The 23,472-nt window shown below is 35.1% G+C and overlaps 1 protein-coding gene across 9 annotated transcripts in view; it reads left to right on the forward strand.

The window, feature by feature from the left end:
- LOC135071771 (potassium voltage-gated channel subfamily H member 8-like) overlaps window positions 1–23,472 on the forward strand; it is an 89,555-nt gene that overhangs the window by 50,837 nt on the left and 15,246 nt on the right. For 5 of the 9 annotated variants that reach the window (XM_063965574.1, XM_063965579.1, XM_063965571.1 and 2 more), the window contains 7 exons: window positions 13,233–13,463; window positions 14,814–14,951; window positions 17,049–17,305; window positions 17,508–17,742; window positions 17,816–17,979; window positions 18,448–18,664; window positions 22,855–23,034. In XM_063965574.1, the coding sequence (XP_063821644.1) occupies window positions 13,233–13,463; window positions 14,814–14,951; window positions 17,049–17,305; window positions 17,508–17,742; window positions 17,816–17,979; window positions 18,448–18,664; window positions 22,855–23,034 (1,422 nt within the window). The remainder of the gene's footprint in view (window positions 1–13,232; window positions 13,464–14,813; window positions 14,952–17,048; window positions 17,306–17,507; window positions 17,743–17,815; window positions 17,980–18,447; window positions 18,665–22,854; window positions 23,035–23,472) is intronic. The other 4 variants (XM_063965575.1, XM_063965576.1, XM_063965577.1 and 1 more) reach the window with 4 other exon arrangements.

The following is a 23,472-nucleotide window of genomic DNA, read 5'->3' on the forward strand; positions in this document are numbered from 1 at the left end:
TTTTATAGAGGTTATATCGTTTTCTATATTTATTCTTTTCTCGTAACATTTTTTCAAGTTGTTTACTAACCCACGGTGGCTTAGATCTACTCCTCATAGTAAAAGATGGTACATGGTTTTCGATAACTTCGTCAACAACTTGGTAATATTTTTCGACCATATCATCAGTGTTAACATTTAAGAACTTATTGTACCAGTCCACACCAGCTAATTCCCTATTAATAGCATCATAGTCTGCTTTTCTAAAATTAAGTGTAGTTGTATCTTTAGGCTGCAGATTGTGCTTAGTATCAGCGTGTAGGAGGATTTCCAGTGGAGGATGGTAAGGATCAACTTTAGTTAAACTATTCACAGCTTCAAAAACATTACAATTAGGCACATTAGTCAAGACCAAATCAAGAATTTTGTTGTTAACATTAATAATTTCGTTGGATTGGGTTAAATTATTCATATGCGTAAAGTCTATCAGATCACGACATTGCCCTGGATATGGATTTGAATGAGAATGAGGACCCGCAGGACCGTTAATCTGTTTCCAGTCAATGATACTCATATTAAAATCTCCAATTAAGACTCTTTGAAAGTTATTAATGTTTTCTGATACAGAATTATAGTTATCCAAAAAATGATTCAGAGTAGTTTTATGAACTGGAGGGGGTAAATAGACTGCGCAAACTGCAATTTTAAGACCGGATCCAGCATCTATGGTATCTCATTTCATAGTTATAGGTACTAGTCCATTAATCTTCCAGTGTGAAAAATTAAGAACTCAGTGAAAAGTAAAAAAGGATTGGAGTTGATTTAATTAAATTACAGAGGAAAAATTGTAGAGTCCTGCCGGATTTATTGGAGAAATATATCATTTGATGAATAAAGACATTAGTTGAAATTTAAACAGTTATAGATACAAGTTCAACACTGTATAAATGGATAGGTTTGAATAAGTGCATGCGATGCATATACATATAGGGAATAAAACTAATACCAGCTACTGGTAGTAAGTGATAAGAGATAAGTATGCATTTAAAAGCTAGTGCCGTCGTCAAATATCGCTTCACTGCAGCTATATTTCATCGATAAAAGATATTTCCTCCGGGTATATTTGCTAGCTTACGAGCTGTATTACGTCTCCCCGATAACAGAGCAAACACTTTTCACGCGCCTTGCACTTTACAACGAGACCTTCGGGATTTTATAACTTTACTTCAACCCGAGGAAATCTTAGAAATGAACCAACAATTTCAGTTTCAAACCACAAACTTTGCTCTATTCGATGAAGAAGCCTTATCAACCTTATGTAGTCTCGGTCGTAAATTCTTTCAGATACTTTACTTGGTCAAAATCAATCCGGTCGCGTAAACTAAACGCCCGCCCAGGGTTCTTTTATTACTCTGATCGTTACTTATAAAAAGGTCATTTCCTTTTATAGGCTAGCTCTTTGGACGCAATGCAATCGTTACGACAGTATCCACAAACGTTGAATAGACATCAATTGCGCGATAAAACTCAAGGACATCGCGATACTACACTTGTCCATAATCCTCCTTAAGTTACGACCCGAAAGTTGACAAAACTTATACTTCCATATTTGTGTCCTCTCCTCTTATGGATCCGAAAGAAATGATCGCAAATATGCGAGGGTTAGGGCATGCGTAATATCTTGAAGGGGATGGCCACAGAGTTATTCAAGTATCTTACGCAGGTACACAACTGGGGGTTATTAGGTAAATACAATCGCGACCGGTCGCGCAATAATCGCTGTCAAACTTGCAAACTTTCGGAGTGATAAGGTCAAAGTCAGGGATTATCGCCGGGTGCTTGCTATTAATATAAGTAATGTAGAGATGGGTCATCGTTAGGCTGACAATGGGTTTGACTCCGAAATATTTCGGTTTCCCTTTCACTAAAGTTTGCTAAATCTGTCATACAGTTAGGGCCTTTATACCTATACCTATCCCCACTTGCTGATAAAGGCTATTACATAAGCCATAGATTAGACACAGAACTATCTGACACTATCAGGGGTCGGTGAAACTACCCCTATAGATGACATGAAAATAACTTAAAATATCTTCTTTAACAGAATAATATTTTAGAATTGATCAAACATTATTGAGATTTATTTGATCGCATTTCCTTTCACTGACTGGCGAAGGAAAGAGCCCATTTGGTTTAAAGGGATAGTAAACACTTGAGAATCGGGTCTTGTAGTTTAGGAAATATTGTCCCCGAGATTTCGCGCCCCGTGTCACGTTTCCCGCTCCGTCAACAACCCTTATTATGCGAAAACCTTGAACATGAGAAAGAACTGAAATATTTAATAAATAAAAAATACATTTACATAGTAGGCACCTACTTTCCACTCTAAGTAATGGAGTTTTCTTTGTGTTATTTAAGTTACAAACAAATCTCTTCGAGAGTTCGCACTCAACTCTTTTATCAATTTCGCAAAGCTTAGACTTTCTATTCGCTGGCATTAAATTTTCTTTCGCTTTTTCACCAAGTTTTGTTTGGTCTTTTATGATTTTTGTTCAAAATTAAATCCTATGATCTTCATGATAAACATTCTTTACAGATTAGGTAAAAGTAAGTACTTATTATAGAAATAGCATAGGTAACACCAAGATGTAGTCCTTATATGATTAGAGGATCAACGTACCGACGCATCACGTACTTACTGGGCAAGTGGGCATACCTACATTTATTCTGCTATCGCTGTTCCCTAAATATAAGTACTTCTGACAGGTTTACTTCTCTATCCGGTAATTTAATGAAATTCCTTTTGAAACTATGCAAACACTTCGTTCAACAGAGGTAACAAATCGTTGTTCATGTTCGCTATTCATCTAAATCAAAGCTATTGTGCCTGAGTAATATGTATAGTAATATTAAGTATGTTCAAAAGTAAAAGGTTTCAACAATCAACCGTCGTGTAGTCTACCACAATTTATGCTGTACAATTTTGTTTTAATAGGTCCCTACCTGAGGAACTCGTAAAATCCCTAGCATTAACACGGAATTAACTAGGCCCACCTTGACATAGCTAATGATAATAAACTGGATCGGCCAATAAAGCTTGATTAATTGGGTGAAGATTCCGAACCCGGCGAATCTCCATTAAATATCGTTTTAATATTTTAAAATACTCCAATAAAGCTATAGAGCCTTAAAATATGAAATCCTGAAGAGTCCTTGAAAGAATGAAGAACTCGCAAGATTGAGATTGGAGCGAATAATTTTCTTTCTATGGAGCTTTCTGGGAGATTCTGCTGAAGGCATGGGCTTAAAACTTGAACGCGGCCATTGAATACAAAATTATTATATTAATTTTAATAAAGAGTTTTTAGCATTATAATTCAAATAATCAGAAACATTTTAACTAATTATAAAGATAAGAAAAGTACGTTAAGTAAATACTGATATTTTCAGTGATTCAGTGGCTAGATCTGGCTAGATTCAGTGAAACTTGGTTCGATTCTTAAGAGACCACAATAGTATAAAATTCTTAGGTACATGACTAGTTGTACATTACAGGCATGACTCAATGTAAACTCAAAATGGATTTGCTACTTCCGAGGACACGTTAAAGCGTCTGTCTGATTGAGCCGAGTCCGAAGTTTATGGCGGCTTATAAGGCTTTGACCTCAGTTGCTATTTAACTTAAAAGAACTTATAAAAAGATCACTTAGGCGATTGCTTTTCTACACGGATAACAGAGCGTCCACGAAACTAGTCAGGATAAATTCCAGGAATTCCTTTCTTCAAGAGCCAGAACAGTTCAGGTTAGCCACAAGATTTCTTGTTAACTTAAGTAAGATTAACAACTCCAATATAAACCACCGCACACAGCAGCATATTAAGTGTGAGTTTCATAATATGAATACACATCCCCGGGGAATTTAATCTTACATAAAGTAATGTGCAATACTGAGTAGAAACGTGACGTGCATCGTACGAGTAGCAGATTGCAGATTATGACCGGCCGATATGGCGCCAGTTTCAATTAACCAACTGTTATTTCTGCTCGTTGCTGAATCGGCAGCGCATTGACCGAACCTCCTCAGTAAAATTAGCTGCATATTCCGTGCACTATACTGCAGTCATGACCGCTATGAAGTTATTTCTAGTCGGATAATCGGGTGCATATGCCAGTGAGATTGTTAAACGCGAAAGACACAGAATATTACGGCACCCTAAAATATTCTACGTACCTATGTTATTAAAATACTTTGTGCGTGAATCATTTTACATTTTCGCGCTTTATCCTCGTTAATTTTTCATGCAATCTCACCAGACAAGACAAGAAACTAATTCAAAAGTTCTAACAGGTTTGTTAAAATTTCATTAAACAATTATGTTTAATTCATACCCATTCATCAAGTCGAAGTTTACGCAGTAAATATAGGAATGGGAAGCGGGTCCAAATGGACGCATTAACATGCATTGATAAATCTACCCAAACCTCCGCTTTCCGAAAGCGTTGACTCTTATTCAGATAATGCCTATAATCTGTAAAATGTTTTGAGCACTGACAACGTCTACTGGAAGTCCGAACTCTCCTTTAAACAAATTCGCTAACTTACTAATTGGCAAAAAGTTTTGCACCCTATCAGATATTGTTTTGGCAGTTTGATAACTAATCAACGCAGAGAAGCAATCAACATTCTTGTTGTTATAGGTGTATAATTTCATCAACCTTTCATTAACAGTTAGCTATTCGTAACTTCATATTTCGCGGAATGAACTTGAACATGTTTGTTAATATTCGGTTACGCGAAATCTATCTAACATTTGCAGGTCAAGGCGTTTGTAAATCTGTAAACAAAAGTGCGCTGGAAACAGCTGAATTCTAAGTGCGTTCTATTTTTAGAAGCTCTCATGAAGTGAAATGAAAAGATTCGCGTGTCGGGTACGGTTCACTTTGACGACCGCTAAGAAATTGTCGCTAGAAACGACAACACGCCGGGACGTCATAGAACACGTAGGTAGGTAGGTACATAAGTATATGCGAGACTCATCAGCGATGCGGCGCTTGCATAGTAGGTAAACGTAGATGAGCTGACTTTTCCAAAGCGCGGTGACTTATTCTGGAAAATGGGGCATTTTATGTGAATTTAGAATTTCTGGGATCTCTCATATTTTAATCTCTATTTTCAAATGAATACTTATGTATGTTTTACGAACACGGAAAACATTATGTAAGGATAGACATAGATTAAGTACACATCCTATGTATCATTACAAAAAATGGCCAAAGTTTTTACGCGATTGCCCTTGAAAAGTGCCTACACACGACCACCTTAAAGCCCAAAGGACCAGACGAGTATTTCTTTTTCCAGCTATCAAATTATATGGCCTAATGCTATGTCACGAACTTATGAAGTTCACTCGTATTCCCTGGATGATACTCGAAACGTAATAAACATTTTGTCACTTTCTTTCAGTATAGTCTGTATAGTAAGTGTTCAATGTATTCTTATATTTATATTACTTTCACTAGTTAGACGAAAACCTTTTTCAATATTTCAGACATTTTTCATGTGATGGCATTCCAAATATGCCTTTCGGTAATATTGGAAAGTACATAAAAATATTACCAACATAAACATTTACCTTGACCCATCACATTTAGTATATATGTTACGGTCAAAGTGATAAATGTGAAAATTATGAATAATCGCCGGTTATTATGAATAATTACCGCATGATTTGGTTAATGTGATTAATATGAGGTCATTTATGTGTGTATAAAACTAAATAGGCGGCTTAAGGGTGGCCCAAGGGCCACCCCCGCCGCACCTTAACCTATTTTTCACTTTAAATCAAAACATTATGTTATAGGCATCATGGAAAAGTAATATTATGCAAGAAACATTCCAAACTCATTATGCCAAATTATATTAATATATGATATCAAAACGTTCAAAAGTTTTTCTGTACACGAGCACGTACACAAGATGTTGTTTTCTTTTAAGAAATTTGTTAGTACTAAGGTTGAATTATTAAATAATCACTGTTAAATGTGATTAATTTATCACTTTTACCGCGACTGTCGGTAATTATTCATAATAACCGGTTATTATTAATAATTTTCAATTTATCACATTAACCGTAACATATACAGTGAAAAAAGGACGTGACATTTTGAAATACTTTGCGTATATTCGCGTTTGACGCCGGAATAGGGTTGATGTCGGTTCCGAACGATATACAGGGTTATTTTTGTAAAATACAACCTCACAGGAATACATAACTGACATTATAAGCCACAACATTTGTTCTATGAGTTTTAGCATACTCAATAAACTAGAAGTTGATTGTTATAACCCAACAAAAAATATATTTCAAGTATTATAGCACTGTCGTAATATTTGTAAGTCTATGACTCATTTATAAACAAAAAAAACGATGTGACACTTGTTTTTGTATCTGATCTTGGTGATGCGCGTAGATTTATATCTAAACAATATAAAAAAATAGAATTTACAATTTTGGTATGAAAAATTATACTAACGAATTTTCAAATATCGTAGAACAATGTTGATGTCAATTATCTAGACCTGCGAAGTTACTGGTGTTTCACAAATCACCCTGTATAAGCACCTGCCTGCGCCCCAGCCTCCCCGGCACTCCCCATCAATCTAGCCAGGCCTTTTTGACGGATCAAGTTTGCGGCTGTCGGAACTGATTCATTGCGTCACAATATATTCAGGTAGTCTTTTTTATTCAGCGAATTTCCTTAAATTTTGTTGCAAAAGCCAGTATCGTCCTCAAATAACACTTACCGTCTCAGCGAATATAAAAACATTATTTTTTATCGCCCCTTTCGCTTTTTCCGAGTTCTCAGAAGCGTTACATAAGTAAAATCTTTTACGAAGTTGAAATCAAAATGTTGAACGCATTTCCATGTTAAGCTAAGCTCGACTCGAGAAACATTAAAGATTACATACAGCTTATGTAAAGTGGAACAAAAAACAATGGATTAGACTCTATCTTTTAAGTAATTGTGGTAAATAACAATACATAAATCCTTGAACATTTTACTATGCTTTCTAGTCCCAAACTATACAAACAAGAATGTTCATGTAATGTTTATATACTGCGGGACATTTAATACAATGCTTCATCGCAGCAATTTCTAGTAGAAAGGCTACTAAAATCTACAACTAGTATAAATAATGATCTGTGTTGCAGCCTACACAAAATAATATCGAATAAAGCATTTTCCGAATACAAAACTTCGAACTCGTACGAGCTATTTTGTTTCTGCAGTCGTCACAGGCAGTGTGTAATTTCATCAAGTCCGCGCTCGGGCACGTCGACACAGCCCTTTCAATTTGCTTTGTGATGTAAATGCGCATTGATGCCGTTAACGCCCCAAAGACACGTGACGAAAAAGCTTAACATCCCATTATTGACGTCATTTATGTATAAATCAATTCCGTCCACCTTTGTCCGCGGTCGTAAGACCTCCAATATTTAAGTGTGATTGATGATTTTGCCATTGTGAAAACCCACACTGTTTTGACCTACTTTCTATTTGCGAGAAATTTTGGCAAGAATTTAATCTGTGAATTCGGACAATGGCTCATAATGAATCCCCATGGATTTATTTTCTTTCTGAAAAATCGCAATTTCCCGAAATTGTACATTATAGTATTTTTGTATTGGTAGTAGAGATCCGTATGTGACTCAATAAAACTAAAACAATAGTCATGTACCGCCGCAACTTAGTAATAGGATACTTCCATGGAATAGTTCTCTCAAGTTGGGCTTTGCGGAATTGCCCTGACGTTGTTTGTTTTGAAGTCATAAGACGTTAAATATACAGGGCTATTTTTCGCCAATTTCCCTTAAATGATAAGAAACTTACAAATGTATTTATCAAGTCTACTTAAGGAAGTAGGCAAAAACTCTCCCCCGAGAGAGCACAATTTATTACAACTGACTTATCATTTATTTAAGCGTCAGAATTATCCTCTAAAGATCTTATAAATTAACATAATTAACTACCCTGTGTATTTCACTTTTTGTAAAGGTTTAGTTAATTTTCAGTGAGTCAATTCGTTCCAGAAAATGTCAAGTTAACTGAGAGAAAGAAGTAATTTTTAGGTAGTTATAAATTGATTATGTAGAATTGTAGAGTTACCTATAACATTATAAACCAAAACAGTAAAAAAATACATGAACTAAGGCTGGGTTGCACCATCATAATTTAACTTTAACAAACGTCAAAAATCTGTCAAACTCCATTCAAAAAGCACCTGTTATCGTTATAGTTACGGTCAAAATTAAGTGGTGCAACTCAGCCTAAGTTTCACGAAGAGCTTCCTACGAGCTGAATATTTCCTGAAAACTAAAGCCGAACAAAGCTTGCCTGTAGCTTACTAATCATTCAATATTCAGCTTAATATCTATCTGCATTAAAACGCGAGAAGAGTTTTTAGTCTCCCGGTGCAAAGTAGGAGTTACACAAAGTGCTGCAAAGGAAGTTTCGAAATTAAACGTTTATAGTCCACTCGGCGTGGGCCGCGGGCGTCATCGGTCGGAGGGCGAGAGAGCCCGCCGCGAGAGCTATACTAGGGCTGGCCTTAATACGGGCTAGTAGACCTATAAAACTACTGTTGTTAGTACAATATTGGAAGAATAATTTTCCCTACAGATTTTGAACGGATTCTTTAGTAGAGGTTTCAAATAAGTTGTGAAAGTTTTACATTTCTTTATTCTGAAAATCAAAATCTTACAAAATAATTCTAATGTTTATCTAACGAACACACCGTCACATAATAATGGAAACAGGTCTTCATTCTACTCAAATACTCCTCAATATTTACAAACATTATCTTGGCACTCTTCAGAACTGACCTTTCCACCCCTATAACACGCACAATTTCCCGTTTTCCTTGTTTTCTTTACGTTCAGTCAGTTTCTTTTACCCACGATTATAAGTGTGTAACAATATAAAGTATTAAATGACGTGTATCAAACTTACCTACTACTTACTTAAAGCACAGAATCGTATAGTAAAAAAAAAATCATGCGAGGAGGGTAATATTAAACGGAAAAACAAACTGGCCAGCTATAATCATAATGACGCAAACCACAATAAAAAAAAGTTTCTAATTATTTTTTTTAGAAGCTAAGTGATTATTTCAACACAAAGATTTGTTTTTATCGGCTCAAATGTCTCGACCTCCTTGTGCAAGCGTGCGTGCTGGCCACCAAGAAATTAAACGCTTTATTTTTTATCACTCTTCTTTTGTTATTTTTAAGAAAAATGCGTGTCGTTTTCGTCTTACTGCGAAATGCTTTCTAATCTACGTTAGAAAATCAAACTTTTCAATTTGTCTCAATCGATTAGTGAGCTACGTCAATACAATTTACCAGCATAATAGTAGGTGAGTGTATCTAAATATTTGCGGTAATAAAACTAGTTTAGACAGCGGGATAGTCGTATAGTATTAATGGATTAAGTGTTTATAAAGCTAAACCATGTTCGCTGTCTGGCACCCCTACCGACGGCGGGCCAACTGAGAACAATCAAAAGTTTAACCTAACCTCCCCGGAGTCCGCTATTGCCTTTGTATAGTTGCTTAGACAAGAACATAATTTTCGCCTTATAAATCATAACACAACTTCGATACTTTTGTAATTAAGTTATTACTGGTTTTCAATTTATGACAGGAATGTTCGAAGTTGTGTTGGTTGGAATTCAATTAATATTTTCGTACTTAGTCCCGCCGCGAAGGTGTCATTGATATCTGTATAAATGAAGAAAATGTATTATTTTGTCTTTCGGATTCAAAAAAAAAAATATTGAGAATAAAACCTACTTAAATAGGTAACGTAATTGTTTTTATTCGTGTCTTCACAAAAATCGAACCTCGGAACCCTGATGTCTAGACTCAATTAAGTAATTGCAAATTATGCTAATAGAATAGGTACGGGTAATTAATATTGTTAGACGTAACGTTAACTCGTACACATACAGAAAAATTCGCAAGCTTTGTTGCAGCTTGGTACCTTTTATTATTTATGCCACGGATAAATAAATGAGAATCGCAAGATGAGATGCAGAGATTAATTAAAAGTTTCTCCGTGAAACTAATTATCGTTCTCACTTGGAACGTGTTTGAGAGAAGCTTTGTTCTCTAACATTATATCATCTGAAACGTGGATTAATATCACCTTTATTAACATGATAATTCTTGCTCTTATCATGAAATTTTTGCATGATTTCCAGCAAAAATATCTGAGAAATGATCCCAATTAAATGTAGGCGTACGTGCAATAAAATGCAGAGGACATTTATACAAATTTTTGAGCACCGCCCAAGTGAAATTGATCGTCCATTTATTTTGAAGCCTGTCTGGCCTATTTCGTTTTTATTAAAAAGTAAATCTCCCCTTTATCGCCTTTTCAATGGTAAAAAGAGTTTGAAAGAAGCTTAGCAAGATTTCAAAGTAGCTTTATCTAACGCAATATGGCTAAAATAATAATACGAGACAGAATATTTTAGCTCTTTAGATTGCAAAATTCTGAGTTGCCTATTTTAAAAATAAATGTTGTAATAAATTACTAAATTCAATTCAGGTTTTATGGTATTATTAGGCAATTACCTATCATAAAAAGTTTTCAACGGGCCTCTAGAGAACTTTTAACACGTTGAGTGCGAAACCAGGTCTATAGACCTTGTGTACGTCTCGCTTACCGTGCGGCTAAGAAAATTATAGTCTTCCTTGTCGTGCGAAAGGCATAGCTTCAATTGGGTCCGGTGTAGGAAAGTGATGAATATATATCTATGATGTATTCTTAAAATAGAATCCAATGATGTACCTACCTTAATACCAGGTTTTTAGACCTGGTACCGCACGGAAGTAATAAAAAGTCTTCACAATGCGAAACCAGGTCGAAGCACCTTGTACCCTGCGCACCTGGTACCGCACCCCACGCTAGCTTCGTGCAGCCAGTGTTGCCTCGCATCGTAAGAAACGCACATGTCGACATGGCGTCAAGAGAAACAAACAAAATCAAAACTGCAAATTGATTATAATTTAATTTGCTACACGATTTATTGCTAATTAAATAATGTTTTTCGTGACAAACATTTGAAGTTGTAACTAAATGTTATTAAATAATGTTTTCTTTAAATATAGCTTATTTAAGTATTTATGCACGTATGTCTTATTTGTAAAATATTTAGACTAAATTATTAAAACATTTTTGTTTGTTACTTTTTTAAATTTTTATTAAAACTTAATTTAAACTATCGATATTTGTATTTCACATCCCTAGAATACCCACCAGACTTCCCTACTTCAGTGCGGCACAGGGTGCATAAGCCTTGTATTTTGAATATAGCTATAATTTTTATACTAAACAAGTTATTCACGAACGCCTTCAGGTGTATGTCAATAAATGCATTATTATTAATATTCAAAGGAAAAAAACACAATATCTATTAACATGAAGCCAAAAATAAAATTAATATATCTTAAATATTACAAGGTCTTTAAGCCTTGTGCCGTCACAATGTAAGTTTTAATACCAGGTTTACTGACCTTGTACCGAAGGAATGGAAAGTATTAGAAAGTTACTGCCGCAGCAAAGGTGTTAATAATCCTCGCTCGATTTACCAAACATTTAAAAGCAAAACAAACAATGGCTATACAAATAAATTAGGTAAAAGCTGAATATTCTTGCATTTTGAAGTAGGTAGTTTGTTCGTGATCAGCTTTTACGTTAAGCCACTTCAATCTGAGTACGTAAACAAAAGATAAAGTTCATTAACAAATGAATGTCAGGAAATTATTAAAACAATAAAAAATATCAGTCACATTATATACAGGGTGGAAACGATAAGTGATCTCACTCGATTATTTCTAAACTATACAAGATATCAATAAACTAGTTACTGGTCCTGAAAGTGCTTCATAAACTCTATCAAACGGTATTAATAATAGGTTACAGAATAAACTGGATCTATCCGAAAATTCAATGTTTTCAGTTTCCATTCATTTAGTAAAGTCACATTATTTTAAAAACTACACATGATATCGTAAAACTGATTACTGATTCTAAAAGTGCATCACAAGCTCTATCCAATGGTATCAATAATAGGTTACAGAATAAACTGGATCTATCCAAAAATTCAATGTTTCTTTCTTCCATACATTTAGTACAACCACAGTCATGACACTCATCTCTTGACAATATTATAGCAAGTAAAGCCTAAAACCAATGTTTTCCATGAATAATTTTAAATAAGAATACAATTTACGAGTTTATTTTAAGAGTTTATTATTAAATAGAAAAATTACACTTCTAATATTGTGTGGCTGGCATACATTTAGTATGGAAGCTGGAAACATTGAATTTTCAGATAGATCCAGTTTATGCTGTACCCTATTATTGGTACCGTTTGAAAGAGCTCATGAAGCACTTTCAGGATCAGTTACCACTTTTTCAATATCTTGTATAGTTTAGAAATAATCGAGTGAGATCACTTAACGTTTCCACCCTGTATACATAGGTATTAGGTTCTTGTTTATTAGAGTTTATTTCGAGTCTTATAACATTAAGATCTTGGTTTATTACATTTGGATGAATCTCAGTAAAATATCACTTAACAACAATGAAATCGAAATAAGTACAGGCACAGAAGATATCTTACGTGCCGCACATTACCCTTACGAAATTGCCATCGTTCTGTGGATAATCCGAAGCGTATAAGAATGGATTAAATTAACGTGAATTTGTAAACAAAAGAACCTGTTTGAATCATACAATCTGATGTTGTGGTAGTAATCAGCTCTGCGTGATATTGTGAAAAGGATTAACTGTAAATACTGTTTATAATCATTCTTTCTGACACTCATGTCATTTGCAGTGTTATTCAACTTTGAAACTTTATAATTAGTGTTCAAAGAATTTTCTCAATGGAATCAGTGATTTTAGATAATTCATACTTAGGTACATACAAATTATTGATGGAGGGAGGCCTTTGTTCAGCAGTGGATGTCCTGTGGCTGAAATGATGATGATACTTACATTAGGTGTAAAAATCAGCTAGTCTGTTAGTGTAAGTAACCTTTATACCTAGCGCTTAACTGAGTCAGTTCCTGAGGTATGAGAGCGGCACGGCGGAAGGTTTGACTTAACACAAAGGTTACCTACCTCAAACATCAGGGGGACTTCAGATTTGTTCTAATGATTAATTTTTTGGCCCACAGACAGCAACTTCGTGCTGGGCAACGCGCAGGTCCCAGCTTACCCGATCGTGTACTGCTCGGACGGGTTCTGCGAGCTGACGGGCTGGGCGCGCGCGCACATCATGCAGAAGGGCTGCGCGTGCAAGTTCCTGCACGGGCCCGACACGAGGGAGGAGCACCGCCACGAGATCGACACGGCCCTAGACTCCAAGCACGAACTCAAGCTGGAACTCATCTTTTATAAGAAAAATGGTACGTCAATTGGAGCTATAGAATCCGTACGAAATGTAAGAAAATGCTTTAAAATGGTTTTCTTAACTTCAAGCACGAGCTCAAGCTCGAACACATCTTTATAAGAAAAATGGTACGTCAATCGGAGCTATATAATCCGTACGAAATGTAAGAAAAAGCTTTAGAATGGTTTTCTTAAAGTGCTTTCTTTTTCACGCATGAAAAATCTTGTTTCGGACCACTTATGCCGGAAATAAATTGTGGTTCACCCTTGTTACACTTTACCCAAGTATAACAAGAATTATTCTTGCCATGTCACTATAAAAATACAGTATTGAACCTTATAAAAATACCTGAATATTCGCTGAGCTACCAAAGAGACGTAGAAGATTACTGTAATTTTAATAAATGTAAGGTAAAGGTATACGCAATTGTTATAGGAATACCTCATTAGAGATCATTGTTAAGCTAATTTAATCAAACGCTTATCAAAACCCATTTTCCCTCAGTATACGTATTCGACGTATAATTAAATCGGTAACAAAATATTCATTGCTCGAGGCTGGAAACAATATGGTGTTTACTTGTTTGCACACGGTTAATTACAAATCTGGAGCCTTATCAAAACCGTTCTGCATATGAATTTCAAAGCACATCCACGTTTTAATTTCGCTTCAAAGGTAGGTTATTATTTGAATTGGGTCAGGTCCGGAAATCAATTTGTAAAAATGCGGTCCTTTTTCTCTTTGAATCGTTATAGTCGTTTCTTTTATACCTGCTGGACCAATATGGCTACCCAATTCAGTGGTTCTTGAGAAACAATACAAATCATTAAAGTTAAAATGTAGATACTGTGCAAGAAAAGAATTTTGGGATCATGTTTAATTAAGCACTAAGTATTTATTGTTTATTTTATTTTTGAATAACATTAATTTTGAATGCTATTTTGAGACTGCATCTACTTACATTTAGGGTTAGAGATTAGCCACTTAATTCGTAAACAACCAGTTTTGGCCACGACTCAACAAGCAATAAAGAATGCCTTTTTGACGATATCTAAATGAAAAATGTTAGTCAAGCGGTCATTTCGGTCGCTTTGCAAAACATCGCCCTCGGCACAATCGTAAACAAAACCAATAAGAGGTTTACGATTCCATTCGACAAAATTAAACTTTTACAAGCACACAGCTGTTTGTCCTCAGCGCATTTATAGCGTCCAGGAACGGCTCTTGGACAGTTCTTCACGAGATAACAATTAACATGCTTTAATAATTATCAATTTTCCTTTGACCTTGCTAATTAGAATATCCCTAACTAGGTTTTGACTTTGAAATTCACCGTACAATTTAGTAACGCAATTATAACTCGCAGGTACTCCGTTTTGGTGCTTGCTCGACATCGTCCCAATTAAGAATGAGAAACGAGAAGTGGTTTTGTTCCTCGCCTCGTTCAAGGACATCACCAACACCAAGATGGCCGCCATGAACACTAACGAGGAGTTCGACAGCGGTAAGTACCTTTTCGGCGATGACACTTGAAACTCTTGTAAAGAAAATGCAAGCTACAAAGATAATTATGAGTACTGTCATTTTGTGGGCTTGCTTTGAAGTGGATAATAACTTGAGGATGTTCACGGTTGTGCATTTGTGATAACTCATACTAAGCACGTTATTTTAGCGCTATAGGTACCTCTATAAGGTTGATAGCGTTAGATTGAGCTCCCGTAGCTCCCCGTTGGCCGTAGCGAGTTGCGAGCATCACCGCACGGTAAAGTTCCTTCACGACTGTTTGTACTGAGTAGCATAATCAAATTAGTCCGTAGAAGTCTCGGTAGAATAACTAGCAGTAGGATACAAATAAATACTCCACAAAATCTAATAACACCACCACATTTGACGTTAAGTTACAAGCAGGACCAACATTACGAGATCATACAATTTGGTAAATATTTTGTCAACATTCATACCTAATTGCATTTAATATTTTTATCATTCAAGAAACTATACCTGCCCAAACACTCCTACTTATATACTAATTTTAAGAGAATGTTTTGTAAATTTTATTATTATTAACATGTATTTAGCTGGATATGAATTTTTAACTATTCCTGCAACAGTTAAAAACCACCCTGTCATTTGAAGCTCTCCCAATACTCTAACAGCCTACCGACATGTCGCCAGTTTCCGCTGACTTTACAATTTTGTTGGCTGCTGACGTCCGCTACAATTAGTTTCGTGGGCAAATAATGTATGAGCCATTTAATGTGTGTTTTATAGGCCGGTACCCAAAGCGTGACTGTGCATAATAATATTTATATTATCTGCAAAAGTGCAAATATTACCCAGCAATACACCAGTATGAAACTCTTCTTTCCGTTTTGAATAACATTTACCAAATTGCTAAATAATAATTTATGCCATTTTGTGGCAGTAATATTAATTACTTAGGTACAAAACCCATTTTTTTCAATTAATTAAGTAAAATATCGTATGCTCTCTCGTTGTTATTTGTTTTTAAACGAATTCAAGCATTTTGGTAAATGTTCATGGTTCAATATTTTCTCATCTTTGTAGCACTTTTCATGTGGTTGGTGATGTCTCAAGTTGTTTTTATTGTCATTAATTTTTACACTATACAATGCTGATATTGTTTTTTTGTTTAAATATGTTACATTGTATCCTGTACCTAGTCTTTCACACGGTTAGATCTATCTTACCAACTTATCTGTGATGTGACTGGTGTCCTGGTATCATAATTAATTGTTACTGTTATACAAATTCAAAGATAGCAATTTTATTTGAATGTGTAATACATGTGTGTCATTTTACAGAAAAGTTGATTTTTACTATACATTTATTATTCTTTTGTAAAAATGCATGACCGTTGATATTCTTTTATGTTTTCTTTGCATGTTTATGATTGATGTTCAAGTCTGTATAATGCAACATCACCATAAAAACTCAATGCCAACGAAAATTTATTAACAAAACAAGCTGCCTGTTTTCGTTTTTTTTTTGTATGTTTGTTTATCGTACACCAACTATTTGTATAAAACTTTTTGAAACCTGATTCTTATATTTACTAGAAACTGAAATGTTGTTAAAATAAGCCACAATCAAAAAAGAATCATATTTCAAGAACATTTTAACTCTCGTGAATCATTGTGCACTTCAGATTTAATAAATTTCACAGTAGTGTATGTAACACTTTTTCTAATTTGTCAAAAAATCACAGCTGAAAAGTAATTGTAGGTTGGCAGGCTTAATTTCGCTTTACTGGCGACATTTTGAAATTAAGCACCAAAACGAATTTGTGAGATTTAATTCTTAAATTGATGAGTTTAATTACGTGGGAATTGAAGGTCCCTCCTTTTCGATTTGGTGCCAAGTCCTGTTTGTTAATAAAGATTTCCTTTTATTCTTACATACGTAGAGCATTTCAAGGCCTTATTGGGCTTCCTGATTGTTAGATTTAAGAGTTCTCTACTATGCTCTCACAAAAGGATATCTTTATCTGGTCCAATTTTTTCTCGGTACATGTAGAGTATTGTAGATGATAAATAGTAACCCAATGACAACATGGTAACAGGGTGGTTTATGCGTACAGGAGCCGCGGTGCGGCCTTCGGCTGGCGTGGTCACTCTAGCGTTATCCCCATTTGTACCCGCAGCGGCACTCTTGGGCGCCCGGTTCCGCGCTGAATCTAGTTGCCTACTTCCAGACCCGAATGGAAATCTTGACCCCGAAGCGCCCTCGCCCGCCAACATGGGCAGGCGGCGCTCTAGGGCCGTTCTATACCAGCTTTCAGGACATTATAAACCAGATAAGATGAAGACTAAACTTAAACTCAACAATGTTAGTAAGGTAAACCTTAATATGTTCGCTTGGTAGCTCAATTTGCAAGTAGATCACCAAATTGTGTTTTCAAAGTAGGTATGAGCCTTTGTCTCGCAAACTTTACTCACTAGCGCACTACTAACTACCGTCTCCTCGGGGATGGATTCGTGTGTGAAATTGAATTCGGACTGTCGCGATAGTGGTATTAACACTTGATTAAAACTTTCAGAACCTCCTCCATTCCTCGGATCCACCTCTACCTGAGTACAAAACGTCGGCAATTAAAAGGTCAAGATTCATAATTTCACATTATGGCGTTTTCAAAACGTTTTGGGACTGGCTTATTCTAATTGCTACGTTTTACGTAGCGGTCGTAGTTCCTTACAATGCCAGTTTTGTTGACCGAGGTCACCCTAGAATAAGTGTCACCAGTGATGTGGTAGTAGAAGCTCTCTTCATTGTCGGTATGTGGAAATATTAATAAATTCTTAGCTTTTTCGTAGCGATCTGTTGCTAAAGTTTGTTTATGTTTTCTAGATATAGTGCTTAACTTCCGGACAACGTTTGTGAGTAAAAAAGGGGAAGTGGTGTCAGATTCCAAGGCGATAGCACTTAATTACATCCGGACATGGTTCGTGGTAGACCTCCTGGCCGCGCTGCCCTTTGACCTACTTTACGCCTCAGACGTGTACAGCGGAGCGGTAAGTTACCCAAACTAACTAATTTCGCGCTGTTGTTATTTAATTACTACTTAAACTCATAACAGCTCCGTACGCTTTCAACAATTTTACACAACAGTCATAAAATATGTTAGTAATTTTACGTCGACCGCTGCCTATTGTTTCTGCTGTAGGTTCATAAAATGAATACTCAATTTATTATGCTTAAGAATTTTATTGAATCCACTGTTAAATGGTTACCGTTGGCTATAAATTATTAATATACCTACCTTAGTTATATTTTCATCCAAAAATACTAATTCCCTAATCAACCCTACACAAAATCGAACTATTTGACTGAAATATAATTTATAGAGTAGTAAGTTTGGTAGTTTGCATACCAATCATGTGTGATTAATTTATAACCACTCAATCATTGAACATGTTAACGTCAAATTAGTACGCTGTGCGCTGAAATGGTTTAATATTAACGAAACGTTTACTGTACAGGAGTCGGCGCATGGAAATGTGCATTTAGTGAAGCTGACGAGGCTTCTGCGCCTGGCCAGGCTTCTTCAGAAGATGGACCGGTACTCGCAGTACTCGGCGCTGATTCTGACGCTACTGATGCTGTCTTTCACGTTGGTAGCGCACTGGCTTGCATGTATTTGGTTCATCATTGCTGAGAAGGAGATAGAGTTCCACAAGAACGAGGCGTGGGATTTGGGTAAGTTTCTTCTGATTTGCTTTTCAATTAATTTAGTGCTTTTTTATCAAGCAACTGTAACCGCTGATTCTATCACCAAAGAGGCTGAATTCCCATTATATTAGTAGCTCTACGCTTAAAAATAACCATAAGTAATAAGAAGATAGAACAAAACTTCATATTGTAAACATGAGCTTAATACAGAATCCAATACAGACTTCTAATAACAGTGTAACTTAATTGTTTTTATTGCAAGTGGCTGCACCAATCTGTACAGCTGTATTCTGCGCACGCGGTTACAAAGTAATTCAAATAATAATATTGCGTTGCTAATGCTTTATAATCTGTTGAGTGGTTTAAAAAGTATTTAATAGAAACACGTGCAATTTATCATGGTTCCACACTAGGGATTTCTAGCTGATATTAAATACACTATCACTAATTGTGGGCGGTACCCGTAAAACCCAGACCTAAAGCAATTAGCCGATTGAAGTACGAGCTTTTAGTAAAATAACTGCGGCTCATGATTTACAAGTATTTTTCAATTTGGGCCTGTCAACAATGGCCAGTTTTAATTATCATCAACTTTATCGTATCATGTTTAATGTTCAAAATTAAATGCGCGTAACTCTACTAATGAAGTGATTCGCGGTTAACCATACACGCCGCAGCCCGCAATCAATACGTTTAACTATATTATTAATGGAATTAAGCTTACTAATTGAGTCTCATAGTTAACTCTAGCTTGGGGTATGAGCTTTAATGTCTTGAAAATGATCGTATGTACTTACTTAAAGTACGATCATTTTTAGATTAATATGATAATAAGTATGATGGATTTGCCCATATAAATTTTCTTTTGTAACGAATGGATCAATCGGTTTTTCTATTAGCTTTAGAATGTAATACTAAGTATATTTTCGAACGATATTAATAAGGTTATATGAACCATGCTTCATATAATTTTTGTATTCAATTACTGTCATAACACTTCACTGGTAAATGACGAGAAAGCTGAACCCAATTAACACCATTCAGTAAAAAGATGATGGCTGTAATAAATACACTTCAGAGCCGCCCTTTGACTAGGGATCTCTATAATCGTAATTAATGCCCCGCCATCTTTCACATAAATACCACACTTATCCGGGAAACGGCGGTTCATTTCATGGCTTAGATAATAATTTTAATTATAATTATCTTATGTAATGGTTTAGGCTAATATTGCACGCAGGTGAGTTTCTCAGGCTAGTTAGCGCTAAGCCAAAAAGCTAGGTAAATAACAGGTTTCACAAGTATTTTTCCTCGCATGATAGAGTAAATTGAGTTCAGGGTAATCCCGCGTATGCACGAACGTGCATTTACACATTTTATCTCAGTTTATGACCTATGCATTAGTTCAAACGAAACAAGCTTGTAGGTACTAAAATATAGTATTAACCCTCGCTGTACGAGGTGGGGTGTGACACACCCCAGTCCTTTAAAAATAGCCACAATTTTAAAAATTTGCAAGTGCTGAATTTGAAATTCTCAGTAGCTGGAATTATGACACTGCTGCTTCGATCAGCGTTGCAAAATCAGTTCAGCGGTGACTACCAACTGAGTTACATGCCTTTAAAGTGCGTGTGGGTGTCACACACCCCACCTGGTACGGGACGTTGTTAAAAAGTTTAAAAAAAAATCTAACAGTTTTGGTGTAATTTATATATTTTTAGCTTTGTCAATTGAATAAAATTCAATACAAATATTATTTTTCGTGATTTTTACGGTATCTGAAATTTTCAAGCACTTTTAGTCAAATGAGATGACTTTTAGTGCGAATCTGGAAGTTTAGTACTGAGATCCGAAGATGTATGTGAACATACACTTATGGGCTACAATGTATACTTGGCGATACAATTTATGGGCTACTGAAATGGAATAACATATTTTATAAATAAATAAAATTGTTACGCTCCCATTTTATGCATTGAGCATACTCATTTTCTTTCATCAGAATTGTGGTAAATTGAAAACCGATGATCAAAACAAATTTATACCCTTCCAGTTTTTAATTTACCTTTAAATTATAAGTAAATACTTGTACTTTGTTAAATAAAAACGGTTGTCATAATTAAAGACACTAATTAAAAATTATACATAGGAAACTGATTCCTAAATTACAAGAACAACGGAAAATGTGTTTTTGTTTTTTTTTATGATAAAAATGTTATAATACATATCGCACACCTAGATCTAAACTGAGACAACTAAAAAAAGGGCATTTTTCAGGAGGCGAAAAAAACGTATTACTACATTTTTTGTTAGGGAAGTTATGAAACTCAGATTTATTTTGGATTATTGATAGGCTGTGAAATGACCCTGTGTATAAACTGGGTCAAAAAATCTATCCTTTTTACCTTTAATCGCAGTTTTTTTAGTTGTTACATTTTAGGGGAATGACTTTGTATAAATAATAAAGTACATTTAGACTTGAATCAGTTTTGTTTGGACATTTTGAGATTTGAGTCCTCCTTTTCCACTCTTAAAATTTTTATATCGTGCCATTTAACTTGATTCCGATTTTTGTCTACAACCAAATTAGTTGCCCACATTTTTTGCAAGATTTTAGTGTCATAAAACTTTTCAAATGTCATCTCTTCCACGTTCTTTGGTCCTCTGTATTTCAAAATTTCAAGATGTGGCTGAGTCCTCTTCCTGCACAATTAAAGTGTTTTGATTGAATGTTTCGATATCCTTAATCATCAATTTAGGAATTGTTTGAGAAAACAGTTCTTTTTTAACACGATTTGGATCAGCATAAGAGCTATAAATGAACATTTCATGACATGGTGAACATGATAGGTATTTGAGTTACTTCAGCCACTTTTTCTTAGCATCAGCTGATTGATATGTTTATTTATTATTTATTTACTTATTATAGACCTTTTTTCTACATTATTTTTTATTTCTACATTATAAAGAAAGTTTTATCTCTTGTGCAGACAACAGCATATAAGACTATACACTTGTATTACAACTACATTAGTTACTACAGTGTTTAACTTGAAGTGCCGTCGTCTGTACATTGCCATTTTAACTATCTTTACACTGTTCTCTCAAAATATTTAAAAGAAAACGACCTAGCATATTTTTTTCGGAAAATAAAAAAAATATCCACTGTAATTTTTACTCATCCAACAATAGTAAGTTAACTCAAAACACTCTTCTCAAACACACAGTAGAACAGTTTGAATAAAACTAACTTTATTTAGAAACAGGGATTATCATACTGTACCTGATTTTAGGTGAAACATGCAAAACTACGCGTTCTGTATAGAAAAACATTGAATTGAAATTTGTTCCAACAAAACTACGCCAACTAGAAATTCACAAGTTGATTCATCAAAACAAACTCAACTCAAAATAGTAACAAAATATAAGTTACTTTATCAAACAAAACTGGAACAAGTCAAAATGATCTGGTTGACTATTGCAGAACAATTCATCAATACTGTTACTACTCAAATTAACTCATTATATATTTTCTGCTTAACTGTAATAAATCTAATTAACCGCGTTTTCGTTTATTTTAACACGTGCACTCTCTGATACTAACGAAGGTCAACTGACAAAATGCTTGTTTAGGTGGAAGGTGTTGACAAGCGTTGATTCAACAAAAGTAAGTTATCGCCATCTAGCGGCAAATGGATCAAGGCTTTATTAAACCTGTTATGTTGGAAAGATGCGTATGATAACCGAGTATTTGAATACAAGCATAAGTCAAAATTGGCAATTTTTGAGTTGTCTCAGTTTAGATCTAGGTGTGCGATATTTTCAGCTCAGAACATTTCTTAAACCTAATTAGCATACGTAAATAATCAATATTAAATATTAAATTTCACCTATAAAAATGTTGAATGAAAATTTTATCACTTTGTATATTGGGGTGTGTCATACCCCACCTGGTACGGGACGTAACTTTTAGTCACCTCGTACACGGAGGGTTAAAGTTAAACCTCTATTTACCCTATAATAGTTCTGTGGAAAATTCCGTTTCAGGAAACAAAGGCTAACGTAATTAGGTGAATTCGGGACCACAGTCGTTTTAATAAAATGTTGAAAAGGGCTGTGCTGTAATTTTTCAGTTACAGAAAGTTTTTTGGGGTTGATATTAAAGGATTTTTAATTGAATTCTCTTCTTTAATTTTAACCATTTCTTATGTTCTCAGGGTGGATAAACAACTTAGCAGAGCGATTAAAGGTGCCCATACCCAATATATCACACAGCGAGAGCTACGTCACCGCTCTGTACTTCACCTGCTCGTCGCTCACTAGTGTCGGATTTGGAAATGTGTCGGCCAACACGCTGCCAGAGAAGATATTCAGTATACTCACAATGCTTGTTGGAGGTACATTATAAACTTTTACTTTACTAGAATGGCGAGTAAATATGCCTAAACTTCTTAATAGGTGTACCGCAAAGCGAGTTCACCTGCTCATCGCACACTAGAGTCAACTCCGAAAATATCTCGGTGTAAGAAAGAAAATTTACTAAAGAGTAGGTATGTTTCTAGTCAATCCATGAGGTTTTCTTGTTAAAAAGGAAATGAGATCCGACATCAAATCCATAGTTTTATAAAATACTTATATTTTCGGAGGAGATGAAATACAAACTCACGTTATCGTGAATGGCAACAGTGATAAAATTCATTTTATTAATTCAGCTCAACTTTATTTACCAACGATTTGATTTAACTTTTAAAATATGTGGAGGAAAATATGGTGCAGAAAATGTTTGATTTTCAGAACTTTGCTATAATATCGAGAAGGAGGGTAAAACTTCTGAT

Source organism: Ostrinia nubilalis, chromosome 5 (genome assembly GCF_963855985.1).
Source record: "Ostrinia nubilalis chromosome 5, ilOstNubi1.1, whole genome shotgun sequence".
In the NCBI taxonomy this organism is placed as follows: domain Eukaryota; kingdom Metazoa; phylum Arthropoda; class Insecta; order Lepidoptera; family Crambidae; genus Ostrinia; species Ostrinia nubilalis.